The sequence below is a fragment of the Melanotaenia boesemani genome, chromosome 16 (assembly GCF_017639745.1).
Source record: "Melanotaenia boesemani isolate fMelBoe1 chromosome 16, fMelBoe1.pri, whole genome shotgun sequence".
NCBI classification, from domain to species: Eukaryota; Metazoa; Chordata; class Actinopteri; order Atheriniformes; family Melanotaeniidae; genus Melanotaenia; species Melanotaenia boesemani.
This window is the reverse complement of record NC_055697.1, coordinates 23,952,978-23,977,646: the sequence shown is the minus strand read 5'-3', so window position 1 is coordinate 23,977,646 and position 24,669 is coordinate 23,952,978. Positions and strand designations below refer to the sequence as shown.

At 37.8% G+C, this 24,669-nt stretch overlaps 1 protein-coding gene across 2 annotated transcripts in view; it reads right to left on the bottom strand.

The window, feature by feature from the left end:
- Positions 1-6,410, bottom strand: part of LOC121656078 (inactive phospholipase D5-like) — a 70,187-nt gene extending 63,777 nt beyond the window's left edge. For both annotated transcript variants that reach the window (XM_042011101.1, XM_042011102.1), the window contains exon 1: positions 6,113-6,410. In XM_042011101.1, the coding sequence (XP_041867035.1) occupies positions 6,113-6,118 (6 nt within the window). In that variant the 5' untranslated portion in view covers positions 6,119-6,410. The remainder of the gene's footprint in view (positions 1-6,112) is intronic.
- Between the last annotated feature and the right edge of the window lie 18,259 nt (positions 6,411-24,669).

The window sequence follows — 24,669 nt, the reverse complement described above, 5'->3', positions numbered from 1 at the left end:
TGGCAGAATTACAATTACAGCCATGTTCACTGTGGTTATTAAGATGCAGCCCAGGATAGGTGTAGCTAAAAATGTGATACTGGTACCATCTGCTTTACATCTGCAGCTTCCAGTGCCATTCTCATTGTCCGTGAAGTTATGGTATTTTGTCCATCTGTGCTTTTCCCTGTTTGGAATAATCAAAGTGATGGCTGTGTATAGGTCTACAGGTCTATACAGAACTGTTGCACCATCAAACATGTTCTTGTTGCACATATTCTTCAAAAATTGATCATTTCTTTGCACACTGTGCCTCCTTGAGTGAACTGAAGTGAAATTAATGTTTCCCTTAATTGAACAATGACAGTATCTTAATGAAAACTGATGCAGATTGCAGCTGCTGCTGACACGAAATAGATGAGCTTCCACACATTTGTTGTACCGTTCTATCAGGGACACAAATCAAGGACACAGGACTGGCTGCTGTGAAAAATACTGCACGTTTTATAACAACGTAACGGCTCAAAAATGCTTAAAGTATTACACACATATATATATATATATATATATATATATATATATATATATATATATATATATATATATATATATATATATATATACAAATAAATATATATATAAGATCTTATATATATGTATATATACATATATATATATATAATATGATATTAATGCATACCGATTTGTTAATAAAACTTATCAGAGGCATGTATAAAACTATAAAATGTGCTATAGCAGAAATTTAAATACACAACCTGATGTTCTCACAAAATATATGACACCTGTACTGATCCACAGCTGAAAATGGTAGTAGTTTCATACGAATGACTCAGATATAGTAGAGTTGTTACACTTTCTGGGCTCCTAAGCCAGCCTGCCTTTAAAAACGGCAACAAAGGCTTGCATTACATGAAATGATCGTATATACTAAAAAATTATAAAAATAACTAAAATGTCTTTTTGATATAAAAAATGCCTATGTTTTGCATGACATGAAACCATCACAAATACATTATTGCAAAACTATGACATGATCAGAAATACTTTAAAGGAAGTCAAGAGCCATTTTACCAAATACTGTCCAAGTACGTTTTGACTTTTCTATTTCCCTTCCAGTCATGGTTAGTTAAAGTCAGATATTAAAATATACAAAACCAGTCAATTGTTTGTACACACTTACCCAGTGAATCCACTGGGAAAGTGTGCATAATTTTGATTGGTAGAGTACATGGTTGGGATAGGATGAAGATGTTGGCTTTAAATAATCTACATACTAATTTGTACAAAACAACTGGCTAACTAAGATGTCTCCCAATTTGTTTTGTCTGCCTTGTTTAACTACTACAATTTTCAGTCTCCTCTCCTCTCCTCTCCTCTCCTCTCCTCTCCTCTCCTCTCCTCTCCTCTCCTCTCCTCTCCTCTCCTCAGCAAACAGCACATTCATAATTAATGCTTTGATAAATCAGACTGTTCCTTCTCTGTTAAGATCTTGTAATGGTCTCAGAAGTATAATTTGTTTTGCCTGGTTAATCCCTTGTTAGTACAGGATGATGAATATTGTGTCCATCCAAAGTGCAGAATCAGTGTTTCTTTTTCTCTGTGTGTGTGTGTGTGTGTGTGTGTGTGTGTGTGTGTGTGTGTGTGTGTGTGTGTGTGTGTGTGTGTGTGTGGGTGTGTGTGTGTGGGTGTGTGTGTGTGTGCATGAATAGAAAAAAAAAATGTCAAGGTTGGATGGTGGCTCATGACAGGCATAATCAAACCACCATCGTTTTACAGTAACTCAACTTACAAGCAGTGTGTAATCTACATCACATGTGAATCGATCCTAATGTGGTAGATAGGAGGAAAAGTGCCACACTGCCTTTGCTGATTAATGTGAAATACAAAACTGATCTGGTCACTTTTGCACTAATGTTCCTCACTCCTCATTCAGAAAAGCTACTGTGCATGTGTGTATATGTGGCTATATAGTCTTTATAGTCACAATTTTGCCACAACAGCATCATATATAGTGTAACAATTATATTAAAGCACCAGGCACACAGTGGTTGTATGGAATATAGCTAGGATATAAGCAACTGAAAACCTCACCTTTCTAAATATCTAAACTAACTAAACAGTTGCTGTTGTACATACAAGAGTTTAAAGGCACCACAGTAACCGTGTAATTGTTATAATCTCAAGAAAAAAACGTTTGCTTCACCTGAGGACTGTATTATTATGTTGTCCAGAGTCACACAGCCACACAAAACTCTCTGAATCCCTTAGGAGCTAAGATTGTCTCATATCATTATATCATTCACATGAAGCAAACAAACAACCACAATAGGAGCAATTTAAACTATTAATATATGATTAAACAGAAACCAAATACTGAGCAAGAACAATTACAAAATGTTGCTGCTAATCAAAGGTAAAACCATGCAGGTGAAAGTTTGTACAGTACAATTAACCCACTGCTGCTGTGCATGTCTGTCTGTTATTGTCACTGCAAAGTGATACATCTATGTAACTGTATGTCTCACATAGATTGTTGTGGCAAAATGTCATAGACACACTCCAGAGGGGTAATTAACACATGACATCGACACATTCATTGGCCACCAGGTTGAGAGGAAGCTGTTGATGTGTGAAACAGGCTTTAGCTCCCTCTCTCTAGTGATGCAATTAACTGAAAACACACTCTTTATCACCTATATGAATCATTGATCCTTTCCTGAAATCCTAGCTTTGACAGCTCAACACTCATTCACACCTCAACCTATATGATCCTAACAACTCACATGCTGGTGAGGTGAGTCATGTGACTTTAGCAACTCTCAAAACCTCACAAATAGGTCCTCAATAAGCTTGGGATGAAGCTGTCCAGATGGTTGGTGAAGCACCTTTAAGAAACTAAAGGAGTCCAGTTTCTCTCATTTTGCAGTGGATGGCTGAAAATCCTCTTTCTGCATTACTTAGCTAAAAAATCACTTGAATATCAGAGTTTGGACCACTAGTGACACTGAAAACACCACAAACTGCTGATCTATAAAGCATCTACTACATAATACATGTTCTTTTTTCAGCTTTTTATCCACTTTCTTCCTGTGAGGAATATGCTTTTATTTAAGGCATTCAAAGCAAATTTCTGACACACTCAGCATTCATATAACATACGGAGGTCTGCCGTTATACGACAAAAAAGGAAGATTTTAATCAGCGTTTAAATTTGTGAAGGCTAATGCATTTAAATAATTCATGTTTACCATACCTATCTACATACCTGACAAATACTTAGATTATACTCCACAGAAATGCCATTATAGTGCAGCAATAAACCATTTCAATTGTGTATCTTGTGAGCTGGGTCTATCACATTTTGTTGCCCTGAGAACAGTAACATACAATGCCAAAGAGGGAAGAAGGAGATACTAAGCAGCGTCTATATCCAACATGCACAGCTTTAATCCTCAAGTTCAACTAATAGAAACTCTAACCTTAAATGCAAATATATTTTTCTTCTGTGAGAAGTGACATCTGTCCAGAGTGGCCAGTCTTTAGAGATTCATCACACAGAGAAAATGTGATGACTGATATTCTGCATGAGCCAGTAGTTTGGTTGCCATGGATACAGTTTCAGGTGTTTTGGGCTTTACTATCTGCTGGCGTTTTGCAAAGTCGTCTGATACCTTTTTGATATGTTCTTGTGTGTATTTTTGTGTTTGCAGAAAAGTTTATGTCTGCAAACCAATTATAAATTTTTCTATCTCTTTATAATATTGTTTCATCCCATCCGTCTCTTATCTTCTCATGCATCGCTAGACTTCCTTATCATCACCCCCACCTTCTTTGCCTGTTTGTTCTCTCTCCACTGTTTCTCCTGTTACTAACTCCCCACAGATAGAGTCTAAATGTTGCAGGTCAGACTTGGTCCAGCAGCTCACTTGTCAGGCCTTTGCTCTGTGCATCCACGCTGAAAGACTGATGGCACCAGGAGACGAAGAGAAACAGAGATAGAGAAGGAGCATAAGAGACATAGAAAGATAGAAAAAGGAGTAATGGTAAAGGGAAATGTTGCTATGAACATCTTGACAGTTGTTGAAGGTTGTCTGATTTCACAGACTGCATGAGATTATGCTAAAACACTGTCTGATAGCTGTATGGGTCTTAGTCACGTACTCTGCTCTGCTCAGGGACTTTTTCTAAACCAGGCAGTGGGAGCTGGTCAATTCACACTGAGGTGAGCCTGAGTGAGCTTTGTCTGGATCTCCTCCTCCGACATTCTTTCATTTGTGTTATGATAAAAGTGTGCTTTGTGATTAGAGCTCCAGTTCTCAACAACACAGATATTTCAAGTCTTTGGGGAACTGTGTTATTTTGTACCATTTATGCAAACAGACATAGACTGGATACCTTTTAAATACTTTCTGTGAAGCCTTCTGAATGGTTGAGATTCACTGTTGATTACTTTTATAGCTAGATGAATACAATTCATCTTCACTTTTCTTTGGGACAGTTATGTGGATGAGACTTTATAAATTAATCTTTTTAAAACAAAAAGTTAAAATCTGTGATTTGCGTTAGTGTTAAAGGTTTGCTGATCAGAAAATAAGTTTATTCTCAGATAGCGGATTTTCTCTACATGACACATTTATTTACATCAAAGATCAAAAGTGATTATATGATGTTTTTTTTCTGCACAGTTTATTCTAGCTGTGCATGTCCCTTTCTTTCATGGACTACAGTATTATGATTAACCTCATTGTTAAATCATTGACTTTCCTGTAACATACTTTACTTTTCTTCAATATTTTCTTAAATAACTAAAATAAATGTGCACAGTGCCTGGCAAAAGGGTAAAAATTCCCTGTTTTTTTTAGTTCCTCCTCAGATGGTTTACCATTATTCTTCCAGGTTTAAAAATTCCATGACATTTCTTAACCAAATTATAGTAGTCTCAGCAAAATGCACAGTTGTTTTGTTTGCTTGATGCAGATCAAGCTTTTGAACAATAACTTGAACAAGAAACTGCTCATTGAATCAGTTGAGGAAGAGTTTTACTGCAAGTTCTTGTTACTTAGTTATTTCTGTTCAGTCATGTAAAAATGTGAACGTCTTCCATTAAAAATATCAAAATAATCTGTAGAAAGCCTAATCAACAGTCTGTAATTTCTCTGTACTTGAATTTATTGCACCGATTTTACCCTTCAGACATACAGTGTGCATGCAGTAAATTGAAACAGTAAAACCGCACACACACACTAAACAGCTGCCTTATATAAGAAATATTTCACAGATGAGAGATGGGCAAAAACAATGAATTGATAGGAAAATAAATTTATGAACTCTCTGAATCAGTTTATTTCCCATTGTCAAGAAAAGCCTCTGCTTGGTGCCTGTCCAGAGCATCAAGATGCGCTTCACAGGTTCTTGTAGTTCTAAAGAAACTGTGATCTCTTTTATAATAGTGCTGCCTTGACGTTGTTTGAATGGAATTTTTACCTTGTGTACACTGAAGCCACAGCAACATAGTTCAGCCAGAGAATAAAATATTCTTAAATCAATAAAAATTCATCATCTTAATAATCTTTTAAACACAAGTCCACAATGATTTGCACCATTATGATGCTATGCACAAATGTAGAAGAGTGCACAACATAAGACTTCTTTGAACAACTTCTCATAAAATATCAGTGGAAAGTATGATGCACCCCCAGCTCAACTGCCTTTAAGCACTACCCTGTGCTAACGACCACCAGTACACACACACACACACACACACACACACACACACACACACACACACACACACACACACACACACACACACACACACACACACACACACACTCCACACAGTCAGTTCAAAAGCCTCTAATCAACAGCATATTTTTCTTCACCATAGATAGATAGATAGATTGATAGATTGATAGATAGATAGATAGATAGATAGATACATAGATTGATAGATAGATAGATAGATAGATAGATAGATAGATTGATAGATTGATAGATAGATAGATAGATAGATAGATAGATAGATAGATAGATAGATAGATAGATAGATTGATAGATAGATAGATAGATAGATAGATAGATAGATATTTTGTAACAAATAAATGTAGCTCACCTTCATGATGCATCCCTCTGTTGTTCCTTCACTGTTAAACGCATGGGTTTTCTTGGTGTGTGTGATAATAGAAGCAGAAAGAGTGTGTCTGTGTGTGTGAGCTGTGATTCGGCTGCTGCCCCTCTTCCCCTGGAGTCACAGGGGAGGGAGTCTGTACCTCAGCACAGCAAAAATGAATGTGTTGCTGTTAGTAAATGCACATGCATGTGTGTGAAGTGTGTGTGTGTGTGTGTGTGTGTGTGTGTGTGTGTGTGTGTGTGTGTGTGTGGCAAAGAGGGAAAGTGCTGCTCCCCCTAAAACTCTGCCACAACTATATGATCTATCTATCTATCTATCTATCTATCTATCTATCTATCTATCTATCTATCTATCTATCTATCTATCTATCTATCTATCTATCTATCTGTCTATCTATCTATCTATCTATCTATCTATCTATCTATCTATCTATCTATCTATCTATCTATCTATCTATCTATCTATCTATCTACTCACACTTCTTCTAACATCTTGCTTCTCTCTTCCTGTTCTCACGCCCATCTCTTCTCCTCTGTGTCTCACTTTCCTCCTCTCTTCTCATTTCACTATATCGAATGTTCGTCCAGCTCCTTCTAACTCTCCCTCTCCATCCATCCCTCCCTCCTCCTATCTCACTGCTCCTTCTCTCTAAAAGCAAGCTCACATTTCTCTCTTCTCTAGTATAGACCCAGAAAGGGGAGGGAACAGAGAATAAATAGATGGCTCGGCTCTCTTCCTTTTCACTGTCCAGCCATTTGTCTGCCCTGCTGGTCTCCGCTCACCTTTCTGTACACGCTTCTCTGCTTTTACTCATGCTTAATTACTGTCTGTGTAATTACAGCTCGCATTATGTATACTTGTTCTTCTCAGTGCTAGGCTATTTGTTCCATTAAGAGGCTGAAATACAATAAATGATGCTGATGAAGAGACACAGGATGGAGAAAGCATTCACAAAAAAATTTAACCAATTTTTTTCAAACAATACACCTTTATTACACCAACTGTATTTGATGTGATTTCTTAGACAGAAACCTAAGCACTAATCTTACAAAATGATTCTTTGAGGGGAAACTCCACGTCTCATTATGTGATGGCAATATTGATAACTCAATGAAAAGCACCAGAGCTACAGTTGAGATGCAGACTCCCAGCAGTAAATAATTTAATCTGCCTGCTCTTTGCTGTGTGTTGACACAAAACAGTCAACAGAGGGTGCTCATGGACTTCACAAGTCCAACATCATCACAGTCTAGCAGGGACAGGCGGAGTGTAATTACGAAACTACTAAATTATGAAGTAAATTGGCAGCATTTGCCATGGTGTATGGTTGTGTATCCAAAAAATACAACAGCTTGAAGGCTACTTTTCAGGACATGAAAATGCATCCACCATCAATTATAAGAATGGTTAAATTTGCTGCAGACATGACAGAACAACTTGCAGATGAGCTGAGCATGCAGAGGCATTATGAAGCCATTACTCAGAACAAATCAGCAGCTAGGAGTGGAGGACAGTAAAAGGCAGCAAATGTGTTGCTTTATATGGTTAAAGCTTTAACAAATGCATTGCCTTCATGTCCTCTGGCCCATCAGCAGCTCACTATCCTGTAGCTTAGAACATCTTTACTGCTTTGGTAATAAAAACCCATAAACAAACATCATTAATGTGTCAAGACAAGATTCACAAATCACTTGCAAGACTGGAAGACTTAACTTTAGTTGCCATTTAAGATGTGTTTACTTTCCCAATTATGGAGGTACAAATCTGTGTTATAGTATAGCTATTTAATTTGCATTAAGAGCTTAAAGAAACACCTTGTAATAAGTTAAGTACAGTATACCCTGTGACTCTACACTTACCAGCCTACGTATTACTTGTGGTACACCTTGCTAGTACAAAAGGGGGTTGAACCCCCTTTTGCTTTCAGAACAGTCTGAATTCTTTGTAACATAGATTCAACAAGATGTTGGAGATATCCCTCAAACATTTTGTTGACATGATAGCATCACACAGTTGATGCAGGGTATATCCACGAACTCATGTTGTTCACGTCAAATTCTGACCATACCACCTGACAGTTGCAGCTGAATTACAGATACAGACAGCTGATTCACTAATAAATACTTGTGAAGGCATTATGAAGAAATAAAAACTAGAACATTTTTCAATGCACTCAACCATTCTACTTCATTCCCTTATTTTTGAGTTTCCTGTCCCTTTCTGTCCTGCATAAATCTCTGAAGTCTCAGTGAGAATGCCAAACATGAATCTCAGAGGCTGAAAGCATTACCCTGATTTGTTTATCATTTGCATGATATTTATACCTTCATTTATCACTTAGAGCCTGTAGCTGATTAATGGCTGAGCATTTGATTGGCACAACCTGCCTCTGAACTCTGTGTTTTGTACCACATCACAGGAGCTGTCATTCTGAAGGGGAAACTGGGTCACCACAGTACAAAGAGCACAAGATGAACATTTGACAGCCACACTGTGTTATAATAATGATTCTACTGCCATGACTCATGAAATGCCTGCTGAAAGTTTCAGGGTTTTCATCAAGTACATTCATATAGTAACTGATTCAGTCGCCCCAGTTGTGCTAACAAGCCATGCTTCATCTCAGTCCTTTTCAAATATGTACACATTTTTTTCTTTTGTTTTATTTTGGCTTCGTCACATTAATTTTTCTATTATGCTGGGTAAAATAAAATGAAATCATTTTTGGGATATTATCAGGATCCACTTCTGCCACGCATCTGTGGATATGGGTGCATTTTTGTTTTGTATTTCATTGCAGAACTGTGATTTTATGGCTGACTTGGCACTGCTCAGAGGGAGACTTTGTGTGACCCTGTCTCATATTGACAGGTTGGTGTGCCGTTCAGGTCATTTCACAGTCAGTCTTTAGGTGTCTGCTCCAGGTTTTCTTTTTGCAGCGTTTTCATGCAGGTGGTCTGGCGCCATTAAATGCTGCACCTACTGGAAAGGTCAAGCTACCTCTCAGTGGTCAGTGTCAGAATGAACCACTGGAAGCCAAAGTGTGTAGTTGATGCATTTTTGTGTGTGTTTTGTAGCCTTTTCCACACTCTTTTGATGTTTTAGTGCAACCAAATTCACATAATTAAATTAAACATGAAACATTACCATTAAAAAACATTAAACACATTCTATAGTAAAACTCTATATAGTCAAATCTCTACTGTCCTTCAACACTTATATTTTCTGTTCAAGATCACACAAATTTAAACTGACTGGCTGGCTTTCTATTTGTAGAAGATAGAAGATATCATAGTTTCTATTTCATATTATAGATACAGTCACTTTAAACTGTATAAGAGAATTTCAATCCAATGTCAAAAACATCCAGTGACTGAAAAACCTAGTTGAAAAGCAAGCTGAAATATTAGACTTTTAATTTTTGTTAGCTAATTCCAGCTAAGAAAAAAAAAGTTATTCAGTTTGACTTTACTGACATGTATAATACATTTTTCCTGAATAATGTGATTAATGGCATCTTCTAGACATATGCTGTGATGGTAGTAGTAGAAGTAGTAGTAGTATTGGGGGTGGGGGATTATACAGATTTCATGAGATTTACTGTCAGAGTGCGACAGCTTGGAACAGACTTGTACAACAAACGAGCTTTTGGACATGATTTCATGTCTTTGTACCAACACCAGATGGTGATCTGGATCAGGAAACACTCTGGTGACTTTACAATCACTTTACTGCAGGATCTCAGGGGCTGCAAATGAAATACAAACTTTAATTGCAGAGATGGGACAGATGCACATGCTGCAAATTGCTTAAGACTTTGTCAAGTTTGTGTTCTTTGGACTTTATGCGTACAGTCTTGGATTTTCACATAAGAAAGCCAATATCTCATAAACCTGTCCATGGATTGATAAACCAAGGAGAAAAACGGCCTAAAAAGTGAGGATATGTCATTGTGTTGCCCTTACTGAGTTACCAAGAAAGATAATAAGCCTTTTTGTTAAAATGCCAGTCCAGTGACATGCTATTTTTATTTATAGATTAATTTAATTATTTTGAAAAGAGCATATTATTATACAATATATATGTAAAATGTGCAAGAATTAGCCACGTCCCTTTGTGGCAGAGTCAGCCACAACACATCACAGCACAAGCAGCAGTCCAACAAAAACAATTTGGGCACAATTTTGGAGCCAGGCACCCCCTTTGGCAGTACTAGTACAACTAGCACCACAAGTCTTCGGCACCCCCTCCCAGTTTGGAGTTCAGAAGGCACTCACCCTCTTAATGTTAAAAGCATTCTTTTTTGTAATAAAACTTATAGTTGTGGCTGGCTCAAATTGCCATTTTAGTGTTATAGCTTCAGGCTGCAGAGGGACATCTAATCCTAATTGTGCATTCACGTTCTTCCACAGCTGTTGTGACAGTTTGATGCTGCTCATTCCTGGCTTACAAGTATAATGAAATGGCTAAATCAGAAGGAGCTGAGTAAACTATACCTCTTTAGCTGGATTTGCTCTAAACTTGCAGTGGTGGCTAATGCACTAAGCTCCTCACCTTTATTCCTTTTGCTTTCCTGCTCCATCTGTTTTATTCTGTTATTGCATGTCCCTTAGTGTGTCTCTCTCATAATTACAGCGTTTTATTTTACTTTTCTTCAGGGATTTAGGGTTGCATGTGTCCAATAATGGGATACTGGCCAGATCCACTTGACCAGTGTTTATTGTTTGTATCATCCACCCCTGTCTCATTTTGTCTCTCTTTCTCTTGCTGTCGTTTTCTGTCTTCCTGTTCCCACATCCCACTGATTCAGAAGGATACCAGAGATGTTCTCTCTGTAATAAAACAGCAGCTTAATAATAAAGATATAAAGGAATGTATTATGAAATTATCTCTTCTAGCATTTGTGGAGATTTTATATATTTATATATATATATATATATATATGAGCTTTACAATTTTCACCTTTAAAATCAAGATAAGAGCTCAGCACAGCAGAGTCTATTAGTTTCAAAATGAAAGATTTAATAAAGATATCACACCGGTTTCAAGTCTACACAAATCCTTCTGATCTTTGGAGAAAAAAATGGGCTTCAGTAATCAAAGAATACTCCATGTTCGTAAACTTTTTAAGCCAAAATAATTTGCATTTATGTGCACAGAAATGGAGCCCTAATGAGTTTCAGTGAGTTGCCCACTTTGTTTAATGGAAAAGCCCATGTGTAGCTTCCAGTGGGGTTTCCCCATTAATCTGTGTCAGTATGTGGTTGTGTGTGTGTGTGTCCATGTGTGTGATAATAAAAAGTTAAGAGGTTTAGAATAAAATACCACACAGGAAATGAACCCATCAAAGAAAAGCAAAGATTGAATCAAAAGCCAATTAAGTGAACTCTATGAAGGAGATTTAGAGCTCACATCAAAACACGGACAGTCAGCATGCTTCAAACTGTCACAGGCTGAATAAACGCTTAATTAAACACTGAAAACTGATGCTGTTCATTATGATGGTACCTTAAAGAGCCTCCTGTATTTGCGCTTCTCACATTATGCAACAGCGCCCCCTGTTGTTTCTGCAGTTTAAGAAACTCACTCAACACATTGCACTGACTGGTGGGATTTTAAACCCCTCACTTCTTTTAAGGATAAACAGGTTTGGCTGCACATTGAAATTTCAAAAATATCATATGGAAAACAAAACAAGACAAGTTCTAATCTGAATTCAACTAAAATAGGCAGAGCAGAAATGTGTAGATTACATAATCTATTGGTTTGATGCCAGTATGATGGACAATGAGTAAATTATCAAATAGATATTGCTTCAACAATTGTAGAGAGGAGTCGGAAGGAAAACTTTAATTAAAGCCAGAACCCTTGACACAAAGTTACGGCTGAAGTGAAGTGAGGCTGAACTTGTGCCAAGCTGTTGAACAAAGAGCCAAACACCCCAAGCATCAATTTAATTGGTATCCTGTACCAAACGCAATGATGAGAGTCTCACTCTTAGGTATGTTTATACTTACAGGTACTCTCACATATCAATACTTCTACCTCCGTGTTCCCATTTCTGCCAAATGGGTTAAAAAAAATCCTAAAATGTGAAATCTTGTCTGTTAGTCCTTGCAGCCCCTGAAGTGTGCACGTCTTCATTATACTGGCCTCTCCCGTCTAGGTTGTCTTCTATTATTTTACTAAAGACAGCATCCTCTTTCAAGTAAAGAGTAACAGCTTTAATTAATCAGACTGTAGAACATAATGTGTCTGCTTGACAGTGGAGAGTGAAACAGCTGGAAGATAAAAGCCATCTAACAATGCTAAAAGGAAACAACAATATGTCTGAACTGAACTGTTGGAAAACGCAGCACAAAGCTCAATGAGTTATTTCTCCTGCTGTATTAATGTCAATCACAGCTCATCAAGATGAGAAGATTATATAAATCTGAAAACATGTCTGTCTTTAAAGAAGCTGGATTTGCACTGCTTTAAAAGAGAGAACAAAGTCAGGGATCTTAATGAGGATGAACTATTACAGATAGTCTGCAGAAGTGCTCAGAGAACACAGAAGCACCAATGAGTTTCCGGATCCTCCACAGTTACGACCCTTTAGCTAAGGGACTTGTAACTCAGTAAATTTACTACTTTATTTTCTTATGTTTTCCATTTGACACATATACAACAAACATTGACATGCAGGATAATCTATCTTTACATAACTGGCAGAAAATAATTATTTTATATATATATATATTTTTTTTTAACTAGGAGACAGCCCAGTTACTAGCTTAATCATGGTGGGAACATGTTCATGTTTACCCATTCAGACCTAAGGCACATTATAACAAAAAAAACATTAGAGAGGTTAAAATTAGAGTATTGATCGTAACCGTATGCTCATCAGTGTCATTATCGAAGTGTCTTGATTACAATGGGGCTTTAGAGATGTAAATGTATGCATACATCATCCTTGGTGAATCTTTTTCAGTTCCAAAGAGCTGGAATAAAAACATCTTACTGGATACTTTGTGAATAAGGGCTAAGATGACCAACAACACATGACATATTACACTGTCATTAGTTCTTAAATAATATTTGAAAATACCCTGAATAGTATATGCAGCAGCCAGGTACTGCTGATCAAATGCACTTAATTATTTCATCATCAGCAGGTGTGAGCACCTCTATAAAAGCATAGGTTTTACCAGTTTTAAGAGTTTTTGTGTGTCAACATAATGCCAAGGAAGCAAGACAAAAGCCATTATCTTTGAGAAGCAATTTTTGCTGCTAGTAAATCTGTTAAAGGCTTTAAGACCATTTCCAAATTGTTCCATTGTTCTAAAGTATGAATTATTCACAAGTTAACAATATTCAAGACAGCCTGTTTCCAGGAGTGGATGTCCCAGCAAGTTCATCATAAATGCTGACTTGAGTGCTCAAAGAAAGAGAGAGAGAGCAAAAAAAAAACAAACAAAACAAACAAATAAATGTTCTGACAAGAACATGATGGTACAATCTAAGTTGCATCTGAACAAACCACAAGACCAATGTCCTCCGTGACAGATGAGACCAAAGTGAGACTCAATACAGTTACTTGCATATGATGACTGTCTCCAGTGTAGTCTTTTACACAAAACATGGTGTCAGAAGCACCTGCACCCAGTTTTTAGACATGTGGTAAATAATTCTACAACGGCAACGTAGCGAACAAGGTGAAAGCACTGGGGGAAAAGCAACTAGCAACAGGCCATCTAGCCCCCCCCAGAGCATTTTGAAACCAGGTGAGGTCTAAATGATTTTTTTGCCCTGCTAAAGCCTTCAAATAGAAAGACAGTGCACATTAATGGCTGCCCATGTATCTCCTTCTTCTAGATCTAACTTTTATTGTAATTTCTTTATTCTGACAGAAGAAAAAAACGTTTTCTAAGTTCAGCCGATATTATCTCGATTGTTGGATGTTCCACATCCAATTTTATAGTAAACAACTAATCAGTTTCTGAAGCTAAAGCCCATAAAAAGGCTACAAATGCTAAAAAATAATATCTGCCTCATCTGTAGCAATAAATGAATCTAGTGTAGTAATGTTTTTTTGTTTCACAGTATTGTGCCCTACAGCATAGATAAAATTATTGGCAGAGATTTACAAAATTACTTACAGAAGATCCTCTTGAATTAATTTGCACTCAGAAGTCCTAAGGGTCCAACACAGCTTGACCAATATTACAATTGACTTGGGTTATACATCAACGCTGTTGCCATGACATTGAAAATGCAATCAGTGCTGGAGAGCTGCTTTACTCCAAGCTGCCAATCCTTAAAATTCCTCTGGGATATTTTCAATGTCTTTGATGCAGAGTTAGCCTCCCAGGCTGGCTGTCAGCTGCTGATTCATCTTCTTTAAGACCATCATAGTGAATACAATGGATCCAGTTGCTGCTGCCATAGAAATTTGAAATGTTAATTTATTTACATGAGCGCTGTGTGCATCTGAAACCAAGCAACTGAAAAATGAGCCGTCATTATTGATGCAAAGACAGAAGCATAATAACATGACATAACAAAGAATCCATTTAGCCATTAACCATAGATTACTAAATTCTACTGCTGGTACCATCACCAGCAGTACGTCTCACACATAATGGTATATCTCACATTTGCGTGAGATACGTCTATTTTTAAGGTGTGTCATTCCACCATACCATGTTTTAATGATAGAGCAAAGAATTAAGCTTTCACGCTATTGATGGCACAATGCATCATAGCAGGTCTCAAGAAAAGGAAGACTCTGTGAAGCCAGTGGAGGTTGGGAAAAAAAAAATCCATATTAGATAAATAATAAATAAATAGCTGGTACATGTCATATTCTCAATTGTCATGTTCAGTTTGGTCGGTGTGGTTATTGGTCAGTATGTGATAAACATATAGTCATACTGTAAAGCAGGGATGATCAACTCTGGTCCTCAAGAGCCACTATCTGTAAGTTTCACATGTTTCCCTGTTCCAACAAATTAAATGGCTCTCACTAACAGCTTGTCAAGTTCTGCACAAGCCTGTTAATCTCTGACATCACTGCTGTGGTGTTTTAGACTCCTTTGAGAATCAACTCACTGAGCAATAAATAACCAACATTATTCACTTTTACCACAAAATTTCCAATTATAATTACATGTTGCTTTGGGGACTGAAAAAAAAACATGACTGATCTAAAAAGTGAATCTTGCTGTCAGATTGTTAATGGTTCCATTACGCATTAGCAAAATGAGTTAGCATGGCCTAGTCTGTGAGATAATCCTAGTTTTATTCCTGCATTCCCGGGGAAGTTGTAGCTCAGAAGAAAGAGCAGTCATCTACCAACCAAAAAGGTATTAGACAGATTCCAGGCTTCCCCTGACTATGTGCCGAAGTGTCCTTGTACAGGACACTAAACCCCAAGTTGCCCCCAATGTGTCTATTGGGGTATGAATGGGGGTGATTAAAAAAGCATTTAGTATCTAACAGTAGAAGTGCTATATGGGTGAATATGACATGTGGTGTAAAGTGCTTTGAGTGGTCAACATGACTAGAAAAGTGCTATGTAGGCTGCAACCCCCAATTCATACACAATAAGTTAGCTTTATTGTGTCTATGGTTACGGTGGGTTCTCAAAGCCAACAGTGAGCACTGAACAGGGGGCTCTGTCTCCTTTTGTTTTCAGTTGAATATTGGGCACCATTAGCAGGCCCTGGTCACAGGACCCCATGGACCTGCCAGGGACATATGGGTGCAGAAGCATTCTCATATAACCTGGTGTCTGTCTGTGAAGAGCTCTTCAAGCCAGTAAAGAATCTTAAATTGCACTCTGAAATAAACCAGAAGCCACTGCAACTGCATCAACATTGGAGCCACATGTTTTGTCAGATGCCTGGCAGCAGCATTTTGAACAACTTACAACCTTTTAGGGAGGTTTTGCTAAGACCTGTATAGTGCATTGCAATAATCCAATTGTGATGAAAAAAATGCAAGCTTTTTTTCATCATGATTGTGCTTTTCACCCATGATTCTTTGCTACTTATCTGTTTTGACGTCAATGGCATTGCTGTTCGCAAGTTGGCTCCTTCCAGCTTGAACTCATTTTAGTCCTATCAGCATTAGACCAACACTTTATGACCTCTGAGGGTTATGTTTTCAAGAAAAAATTAAGTAAGGCTATATGTTATTAATTTAACTTTGGCTTCATTGAAGGACAGAACTCAGCCAGAAAACAGTATTTATGGTGAGAATCTTGCTAAAGAAATCATAAAACCAAGCATGGTTTCAGCATGGGGGGTGATGTGTCCACGGTGTGGTAGTATTTTCATGTCATGTGTTAAATTTGAAATGTGGCATCGCTGTTAAAAGTGCACAGTGTGCTAAACAGACTCTACATACAACCTTTGACCTCGTTCTCCCCCTACTTGCTCCTCATTTATCATCCCTGTGAGCAGATTAACTCTTGTTCCTTCATTAAATGCCCAAACTGTATCTACTGAAGAAAACTACATCAAATAATGGTGAGATTTGTCATAGCTTGAATGAGCAATCTAATCTTTGTTTGCTGAGAACACATTATGATCATAATATGTTGTCAGCATTATAACATCATTATGATCATGTGATCAGAAACAGTCTTAATGGGAGCTATTTAAAAAAGAATTTCAGAGATAGTAAGATGTTTACTTCTCTGTTATAATTAAATAACTGAGTGGTTGTGTTCATTTGGTCTGCAGTTAAATAGTAGAAATGATTTTTCTGTCAAGAACTGCAGCAGGCTTGTCTCTAAAATGATTTACCTCTGTGTGTGGGGTCTGATGTATATGCGAATAAAAACAAAAAAACAAATATTGTGTGAGTAAGTGCCTCTATAAACTTTTGTGTGTGCATGGGTATATATGCATACGTGGGTCTGCAAAAAGGGTACAAGCTGCTTCATCATTCTAGCTGGTTATGAAGACTGACTGAGAAATAGCTTCTGGACGTGGCACTGTTTCCCTCCAGCATCAAATATTCAACGTACAACACTTCCACTCCTTACCTTACTGCTAGATCTCCACACCTAGAAGCCCCCTGTGGAATGTTGATACTGTTTACCTGAGAGTCTCCAGAGGACCTTACAATGTCTGTCTAATAGAAAACAAGTGTTGCAGAAAAAGGGATAAACAGCCTTTTCCTTCATAAAAGACTTCCACAGAATGTAAAATCTAGACATATATATATTGTATAGATTCAAACAAATGTTAATTATTAATTTATTTGGTGAATGTGATTGTTTGACACATCTTTTTGTCCATCAAATGGTAGAACGATTAAAGACTGAAACAATAACTTCCCATAGCATGGTAAATCCAGTTGGTTTGCCCTAAAAATAGCCTTGAACTGAACATGTCCAATACAGAATGATAAAAAGCATCTCTAAGCAGCAAAGGAGAAGCTGAAACAACAATACCTTGACATTGTTAGTCAAATGACTTACAGGATTAATCAAAACAGTTAATGAAATTCGTTTCACCTGATTAAAGTTGAACAGTTTAATCAGGTCATAGTTCTACCTGAGGATCTGATTAATACCCTGAATTTTACTGTATATCCACAAAACAAATACACACACACCCTCAACATTTTGCATCAAATGGTTTTTGGCTAGTGGTAGCAAATAAAATTTTAAGTAGCTGAACACTGCATTAAGGCTGCTTTTTTTTAATCTCATGCCACTTCAGCTAAGACCATGTCACCAAACTGTGCAGCCACCAACCTTCTCTCAGATGTCATCTTATTTTAGCATCATTACCCTTGTCATCCCAGTTTTAAACACAAAAAAGTCAAAGGTTTCCAGACCAAAATGCTTCTCTCCCAATATATCCAAGCACTTTAATAATCTGGAAGTCATTATAAAACTGTGACGAATGTGGATAAACGACCTTGTAGCTATGCACAAATATGTTAACATATGTTTGTAACTACTGTATATTGCAGAATATTGTACAACAGTATTTTCTGAATTTTGTAGGGACATAGAAAACTTTGGTTCTTGAATATTCATATTTAAACACAACCAGCTTATTTTAACTCAGGCTGCAGCATGTAGCTCCCTGTCCCTTGTCTCAGCATTCCAGCCCTGTCTTTTTCTCAGACATCAGCTCCAGTACTCAGAACTTACATGTTCCAGTTTATCCCGCCTGCGAAGCCAAACACTGGCTGAGTAATCCTGCTGCTGAACGGCTGTGATTATGGAACTGGTTGGTGCTCCAGTGGTTTGGAAGCCAAAACCTAACCCCTGACCCTTCAGATCGTGGCCACCGACTAGGCCGCGGGTCCCTCTGGGATCCATGGTTACGGGGGTTAAGCAAACAAGTCAATGGTCTCTCAGTCTCAGTAAATTAATCAACTGGTTTGTCGTTCTCCTAAAAAAGGCTGCCAAAAATTCAGTTTCTGACTGCACTGTGTACCATTTACTAAATGGCGCTTTTTACATCCTTTGCACATAATTACTTATTTAATTTTAATTTTAATTTTAAAAAGCAGTTTGCTGCATGCTTTCAGCTCCAGTGCTCCAGCAATCTTCTGACAGGATGTTGAGAATAAAATTGAGGGGGAAAAAAATCTACTGCGTAGTTAACAACTTCCTTATATGCATGAACAAATAGTTTTAAATGTCATCATACCCCATGTATTTATAAAGTGGGAGCATCTCTGTCTTCAACACTGTTGGCATAATATCCACAGGCTGTAGAAAATCCTCCTCCAGTGATGCTTGTAGCAAACAGAGCTTCATCATATCATAATATTGCAGAGATCCTCAGTATTTGCTGAGCTAGACAGGACTGGGTCTAGCCTAATTCCGACCTGTTAGGCTGAGCTCTCAGCAGACCAGGGACTCCGACAACACTGATCAGGGCTTCCACTGATCCAGGCTTCCCCAGTGTGGAAGGGTATGTGTGTGGAAAAGGATAGAAGGAAAGGGAGGGGTAGAGAAACCCAGAGAAGGAGGTAGAAAGAGAGAGGGGACAGAGTTGTAGTGTTGTTGATGCAGCATCACATGGAAAGGAAAGACCCATGTAGTCACTTTATTGTCATCTATCCTTTTCATTACCCCTTATCTGGACACTTGTCTCACTTTTTATAACTTCTTCTTATAGCATGTCAACTTTTCCTCTTTCACTTTCTTTTGCTGTGACATACACAATAAAGCTCTGTCCTAGACTACTACACTTAACTCTACTTACACTAAACTCCTTCCTTTGAGTCATAACATGTGTGCCCATCTGACCACTTTTCCCACACATACATTCAAACACGTGCACACAAACTTTGGCACATCACAGCAGAGTGGTGCAGTGGGGCTGCAGTGCTTCTCTTCCCTTACCTTGCCTCATCATGCCAGAGAAACAACAGAGCTTAAAATCTTTAATTGGCTTATAATTGGCATCTGGACAAACTTGTAATGTGCACACAGACACATGCAGGGAGTTGCTTCCTTTCCATTCAGAGGGAATTATTTTGACTAATATCACAGTCTTAACAGCTATAATTACAAACCCTTTAATGCATTACATTAGGGAGACAGAAAGGAGACAGTTTATCCTTCATACAGTCACATGAAACACCCGTCTAGGGCAGCTGATGTAAGACTGTAAGAAATAAAGCTGTTTGCTACCAAGAAATTATATGAAATGACCGTGTCCTGTTCTGATTTTCTTTATATTCAGACACTTTATGTAATGATTGGGACAGACTACAAATTATTAATTTCATTTTCATTTAATTGTCTACACTGCTAGAGCAGGAGCTTATCCCAGCAATTAGCAGGCGAGAGGCAGGGTACACCCTGGACAGGTTGCCAGTCCACCACAGAGCCAACACAGAGCGACAAATAACAGACTACAATTTATTCAAATTAAAAATATGAAGAAAATACTGGAACTAGCATTAAACTAAATTGTTGTTCTGTCACTACAAGGACCACTGGAGGTCAGTAATTCTCAAATGATATTTGAATTCCACTGAGCATTAAATTCTTTTTGAAAACTGTTGGATATTTGATGACCATCTTAAGCCACTTTTCACCCTCTCCTCCACCAGCTAAACTGAGATGATACAGAACACTAAATTGATAAAATCTTTTTTTTTTTTTTTTTTTTACGTCTTTTTACATTTCTCAGGCATCATTTGAAAATAATGCACCATTGATTATCGTGAAGGTATTTCTTTAAATTGTGCTGATGGGTGACAAGTTGTCAACGAAGATTTTATTTGGACTGTCATGGTTTCTAGGTTCTTGGTGTAGTTCTTGCTTTGATTCAGGTTTCTTTTAGATTCTGGTCTTGGTTGTCTTCGGTCCTCTTGTTGTCTAGTTTCATTTTCCTGTTCTTTGTCATTTGCAGTAGTCGTTTTAGATGACTGATTTATGTTAAAAGCCTATGGTACAAAGGATAATTGTACAGCTCATCTTGGGGGATGCAACAGCAGGGAGCCTGAACCACCAATACAATCAATCCTGGGCTATAGTAGATTATGTATAAAATGACTTGCCTTAGGTGAAAAGAATTTTTATCTTGCATGTTGAGTCTATCATAGAAGTGTGAAAAATAATCCATATATTTGTTTTTGTAGTAATCTTTCTCATCTTTCATTTTCTAGAGTGGCAGTCGGCTTACTTCATCACAACAATGCTGAGTCATGCACATTTTAAAGAAAGTGTGCATCTTAAAAGAGTCTTACAACCTCACTCCCCTTCATCCACTTCTGCTGCTTTCCAGTCACATTCCTCTCTGCAAGCAGCTGTGCCAGTGGCCATCAATGGAAACGCTAACTGAATACTGAACAGAGGTTAATGAGGGAACTTTACTGAAGACGAGGCCAACTCTGCACACAAAAACACTGCACCTTGCTGAAAGGCTTTGAAATATAAGCTATGGAGAACTGCATCACAGTATCTGGCATACTACAAACCACTTTCATTTCATCCCACGAGATCAGAAGTGATCCCCAGATGGAACCAGACTGAATATAGACAAGACAATAAAACACATAAAAGTCACTGAAAGATTTACATCATTGCTCTTAGCACAGTGCGGTGCAGCATAATACAAAGAACCACAATTTATAATTAGAGATCATCTTATCAATATCACAAGAATAAAACATCCAATGCAGTGCACTGCTGCCATACACAGCAAAGCTCATCACTTTAAACCACAACACTCCTGAGGAACGGGTGAGATTACGCAACTATAACTCAGAGCCTTTCATAAGAGGGGCGAAGGCAGTAATTTATTAATGCACTCATTAAATGCAAATATCTAGATGTTGGTATGAGATTGCAATTTATTTTCTGGGAAAAACTACAAAAACAGAATTTCAACAAATGACTGAGTTGTGGAACATTAGCTTTGTTGTGGATTTGGATAGCGTTCATTAACACAGGAGCCTTGGCCTTAATGTAATTTGTGAAACTTTCATTATGTGTAATCTACTGAATACTTCTCTTGAAAACAAATTTCCCTTTAATTGTAGACATGGACAAGTAAATACATTATATTCTTTTACAAAAAATGAGTATTTATTAGTTTTAACAGGAGAAAAATGTCATTTTGTGGAAGCTGAAGACTGTGATAGTGGATTTAGATACACAGATGTCATACAGGTGACCTAGGTTAGTCACCCCTGACACTGTAGTTTTTACACTTGATTTGTTTCTCTTGCCTTAAAAATAGTCAACATGAGCTCTCAAATAATGTGAATGTCCTTTTTGTACTCTAGCTTGCAAGTGTGACCAGTTCTGTTCTATTTGAAGGGGACAAAATGCGAATGCAGGCAGAAAAGAGACCTCTACATGAAGATCAGGACCAAAAAAGAGAGGGGTGGGGGGGGGGGCTAAATGTTTGTACATCTGCTCAAATACAATATTTACTTTTTATTTGGAATGGGATCATGCCGGACAAATGAAACAGCATTCTGTATGAAATTTTCAGAACAGCTCCCATAAAAAATAATTAATGAAACATCATAAGAGAGTCTGCATTAGAATTAATTTTTAACAACATGATGATCATCAGAAAAGCTTCTGATAACTTGTGTGATTTCATTTGAGTAGTAAGAAGAAAGTACAGTGTATCTAACTATTAGAATATATATGCTTATTAGTAAAACCTGTACTTTTTAAAAATAATTGACATTTCCAATTTAGAGTAAATACCCAGGAAAATGAATCTATTATCTCATTTTAATAAAAAAATCACATTGTTGAGGCAATCCAGTAAATATTCAAAGGGTCTGTTAATAGGCTGCAAAACAGACCACATCCTCATGTTCTGAAACTAGTCTGCAAGGATTTTTGTTTCCTCATTTTTAAAATAGCAATGGCTTCATCTGAACAAACAGCTCTTACAATAACTGTTTGGTACATTAATACAAGCCCCTTTAATAATGTAAGAGTAAAATTCAACCAGGCTTCTTGAATAATAGATGAAGCTTCTGTCACATAGCCATAAAGGTCAGAGGTTTTTTTTTTATTTTGCTGTAAATAAACAAGTTCATTATTATTTTTACAACTTATTTCAAGCATTTGGCCTTTTATGACCTTCAATGTATTATTTTCTTCTTCTAACTCTGATCATCCAAACATTAATCTTTCTGCCTCTGATGTTTATAGTACATAATACACATTTCCCCAAAGCACATCACTGTGATGACTGCACCATGAGCTGCCATGACCTTTTCTTTGCAGAGGCGTCCAAGTATTAGTCAGCCAAATATGCCTCAGCCAGAATCAATGAGCCCCTAAATCATCAACAGCATTGAAGATCAGAGACGCCTTACCTCCATGACTCCTTCCAGCTCTTTAACACCTGTAGTCCAGGCTACCGTGGTTAATGGAGCTTCCTTTCATGCAAACGTATGCAGACTGTGTCATCGCAACTAGAATAAACCATTAAGTAAAGTCATCCTGGTCCCCTGATAGCCCTGAATAAGGAAAGGTTAGTGGGTTCTGTCCTGCAAATATAGGGATCGAAAAACAAGGAGAAAACATCAAATAGTGTCTTAAAATGAATTATTTATGTTGTGACTAGATAATCTTTCTAAATTCATTTAAAGTGAAGACATTTACAAAGTGTTTCTTCTTGCATTTTCAGTCTTTGTCTCTTTCTATCGCTCTATCAGAAGGGAATTACTTACGAGCTTTCTTAAATCTCTAGTAATTTATTGCTCCATCTTTCTCTTTCTCACCTCCTGTAACTCCATGCTCCACCATCTACTCCCACGTTCCCAGTTGCTGCAATTCACACTTGTGACCAATCATCCAGGCTGTCAGTGCATGGTGAGTGACAAGTAACTCACACAGTCTTCTAAATACAACTCAGTCCAGTGTAATCAGTTAAACTATAATATATATTATATTCCTGTGGGAAAGCTGCTCTTTAATCATTCTTTTATACTGTATTATGCAATACAAATTTAACAGCTCAAACTGATTAGTTTCTCACTGCTTTTATTGTGCTCTAACTCTCACTCTTTTGTTTTTATTGATTATCTATGCTCTACAGCACAGTACAGAAGAAACCCATGCTAGAAGATCAGACCAGTTCCTGTCATCTATCTCTCAGCTACTATCCATCCATCCATCCATCCATCCATGTATTTTCTTCTGCTTATCCAGAGTCAGGTTGCAGGGGCCAGCTGCCTAAGCAGGGAGGAGCAGCGGCTCTGCTCTGAGCCCCTCCCGGATCACCAAGCTTCTCACCCTATTTCTAAGGGAGAGCCCGGCCACCCTGCGGAGAAAATTCATTTCGGCCACTTGTATTCGCGATCTTGTTCTTTCAGTCACTACCCACAGCTCATGACCATAGGTGAGGGTAGGAACGTAGATCGACCCGTAAATCAAGAGCTTTGTCTTTTGGCTTAGCTCCCTCTTCACCACGACAGACCGATGCAGAGTCCGCATCACTGCAGACGCCATACTGATCCACCTGTCGATCTCCCACTCCATCCTTCCCTTACTCGTGAACAAGACCCCGAGATACGAGAACTCCTCCACTTGGGGCAGGACCTTATTGCAGACCCGGAGAGAGCACTCCAGAGGCGTGTCAGCCTAGACAGTCCTACAGCATCCAGAGCCTTAAGGAACTCTGGGTGGACCTCATCCACCCCCGGGGCCCTGCCACTGAGGAACTTTTTAACCACAAGTGAAAGAATGAGATATTTGTAAACTATTGTAATGTTTGACTAGAAATACCTCAGAGGAACATAATAACACTGAACATTTTTATGGACATGATCAGACACGTTAGGCTGGGTGGTAAGAACATTTATTTATTTATTTACTCATTTATTTATTTATTTATTTGTTTGTTTATTTGGAATGATGTAATCTTGCTGTAACTGACCAGAGGATACAGAAAAAACAAAGTTAAAAGGAAAGGGAAAAAAGGAAGAGGAGACAAAAATACAGTAGACAGAAGCAACAACCCTCCAATCCAACCTAACACCAACCAACTGCTACACCTGTACAGAAACACAACAGAAAATTTCTTACAGCT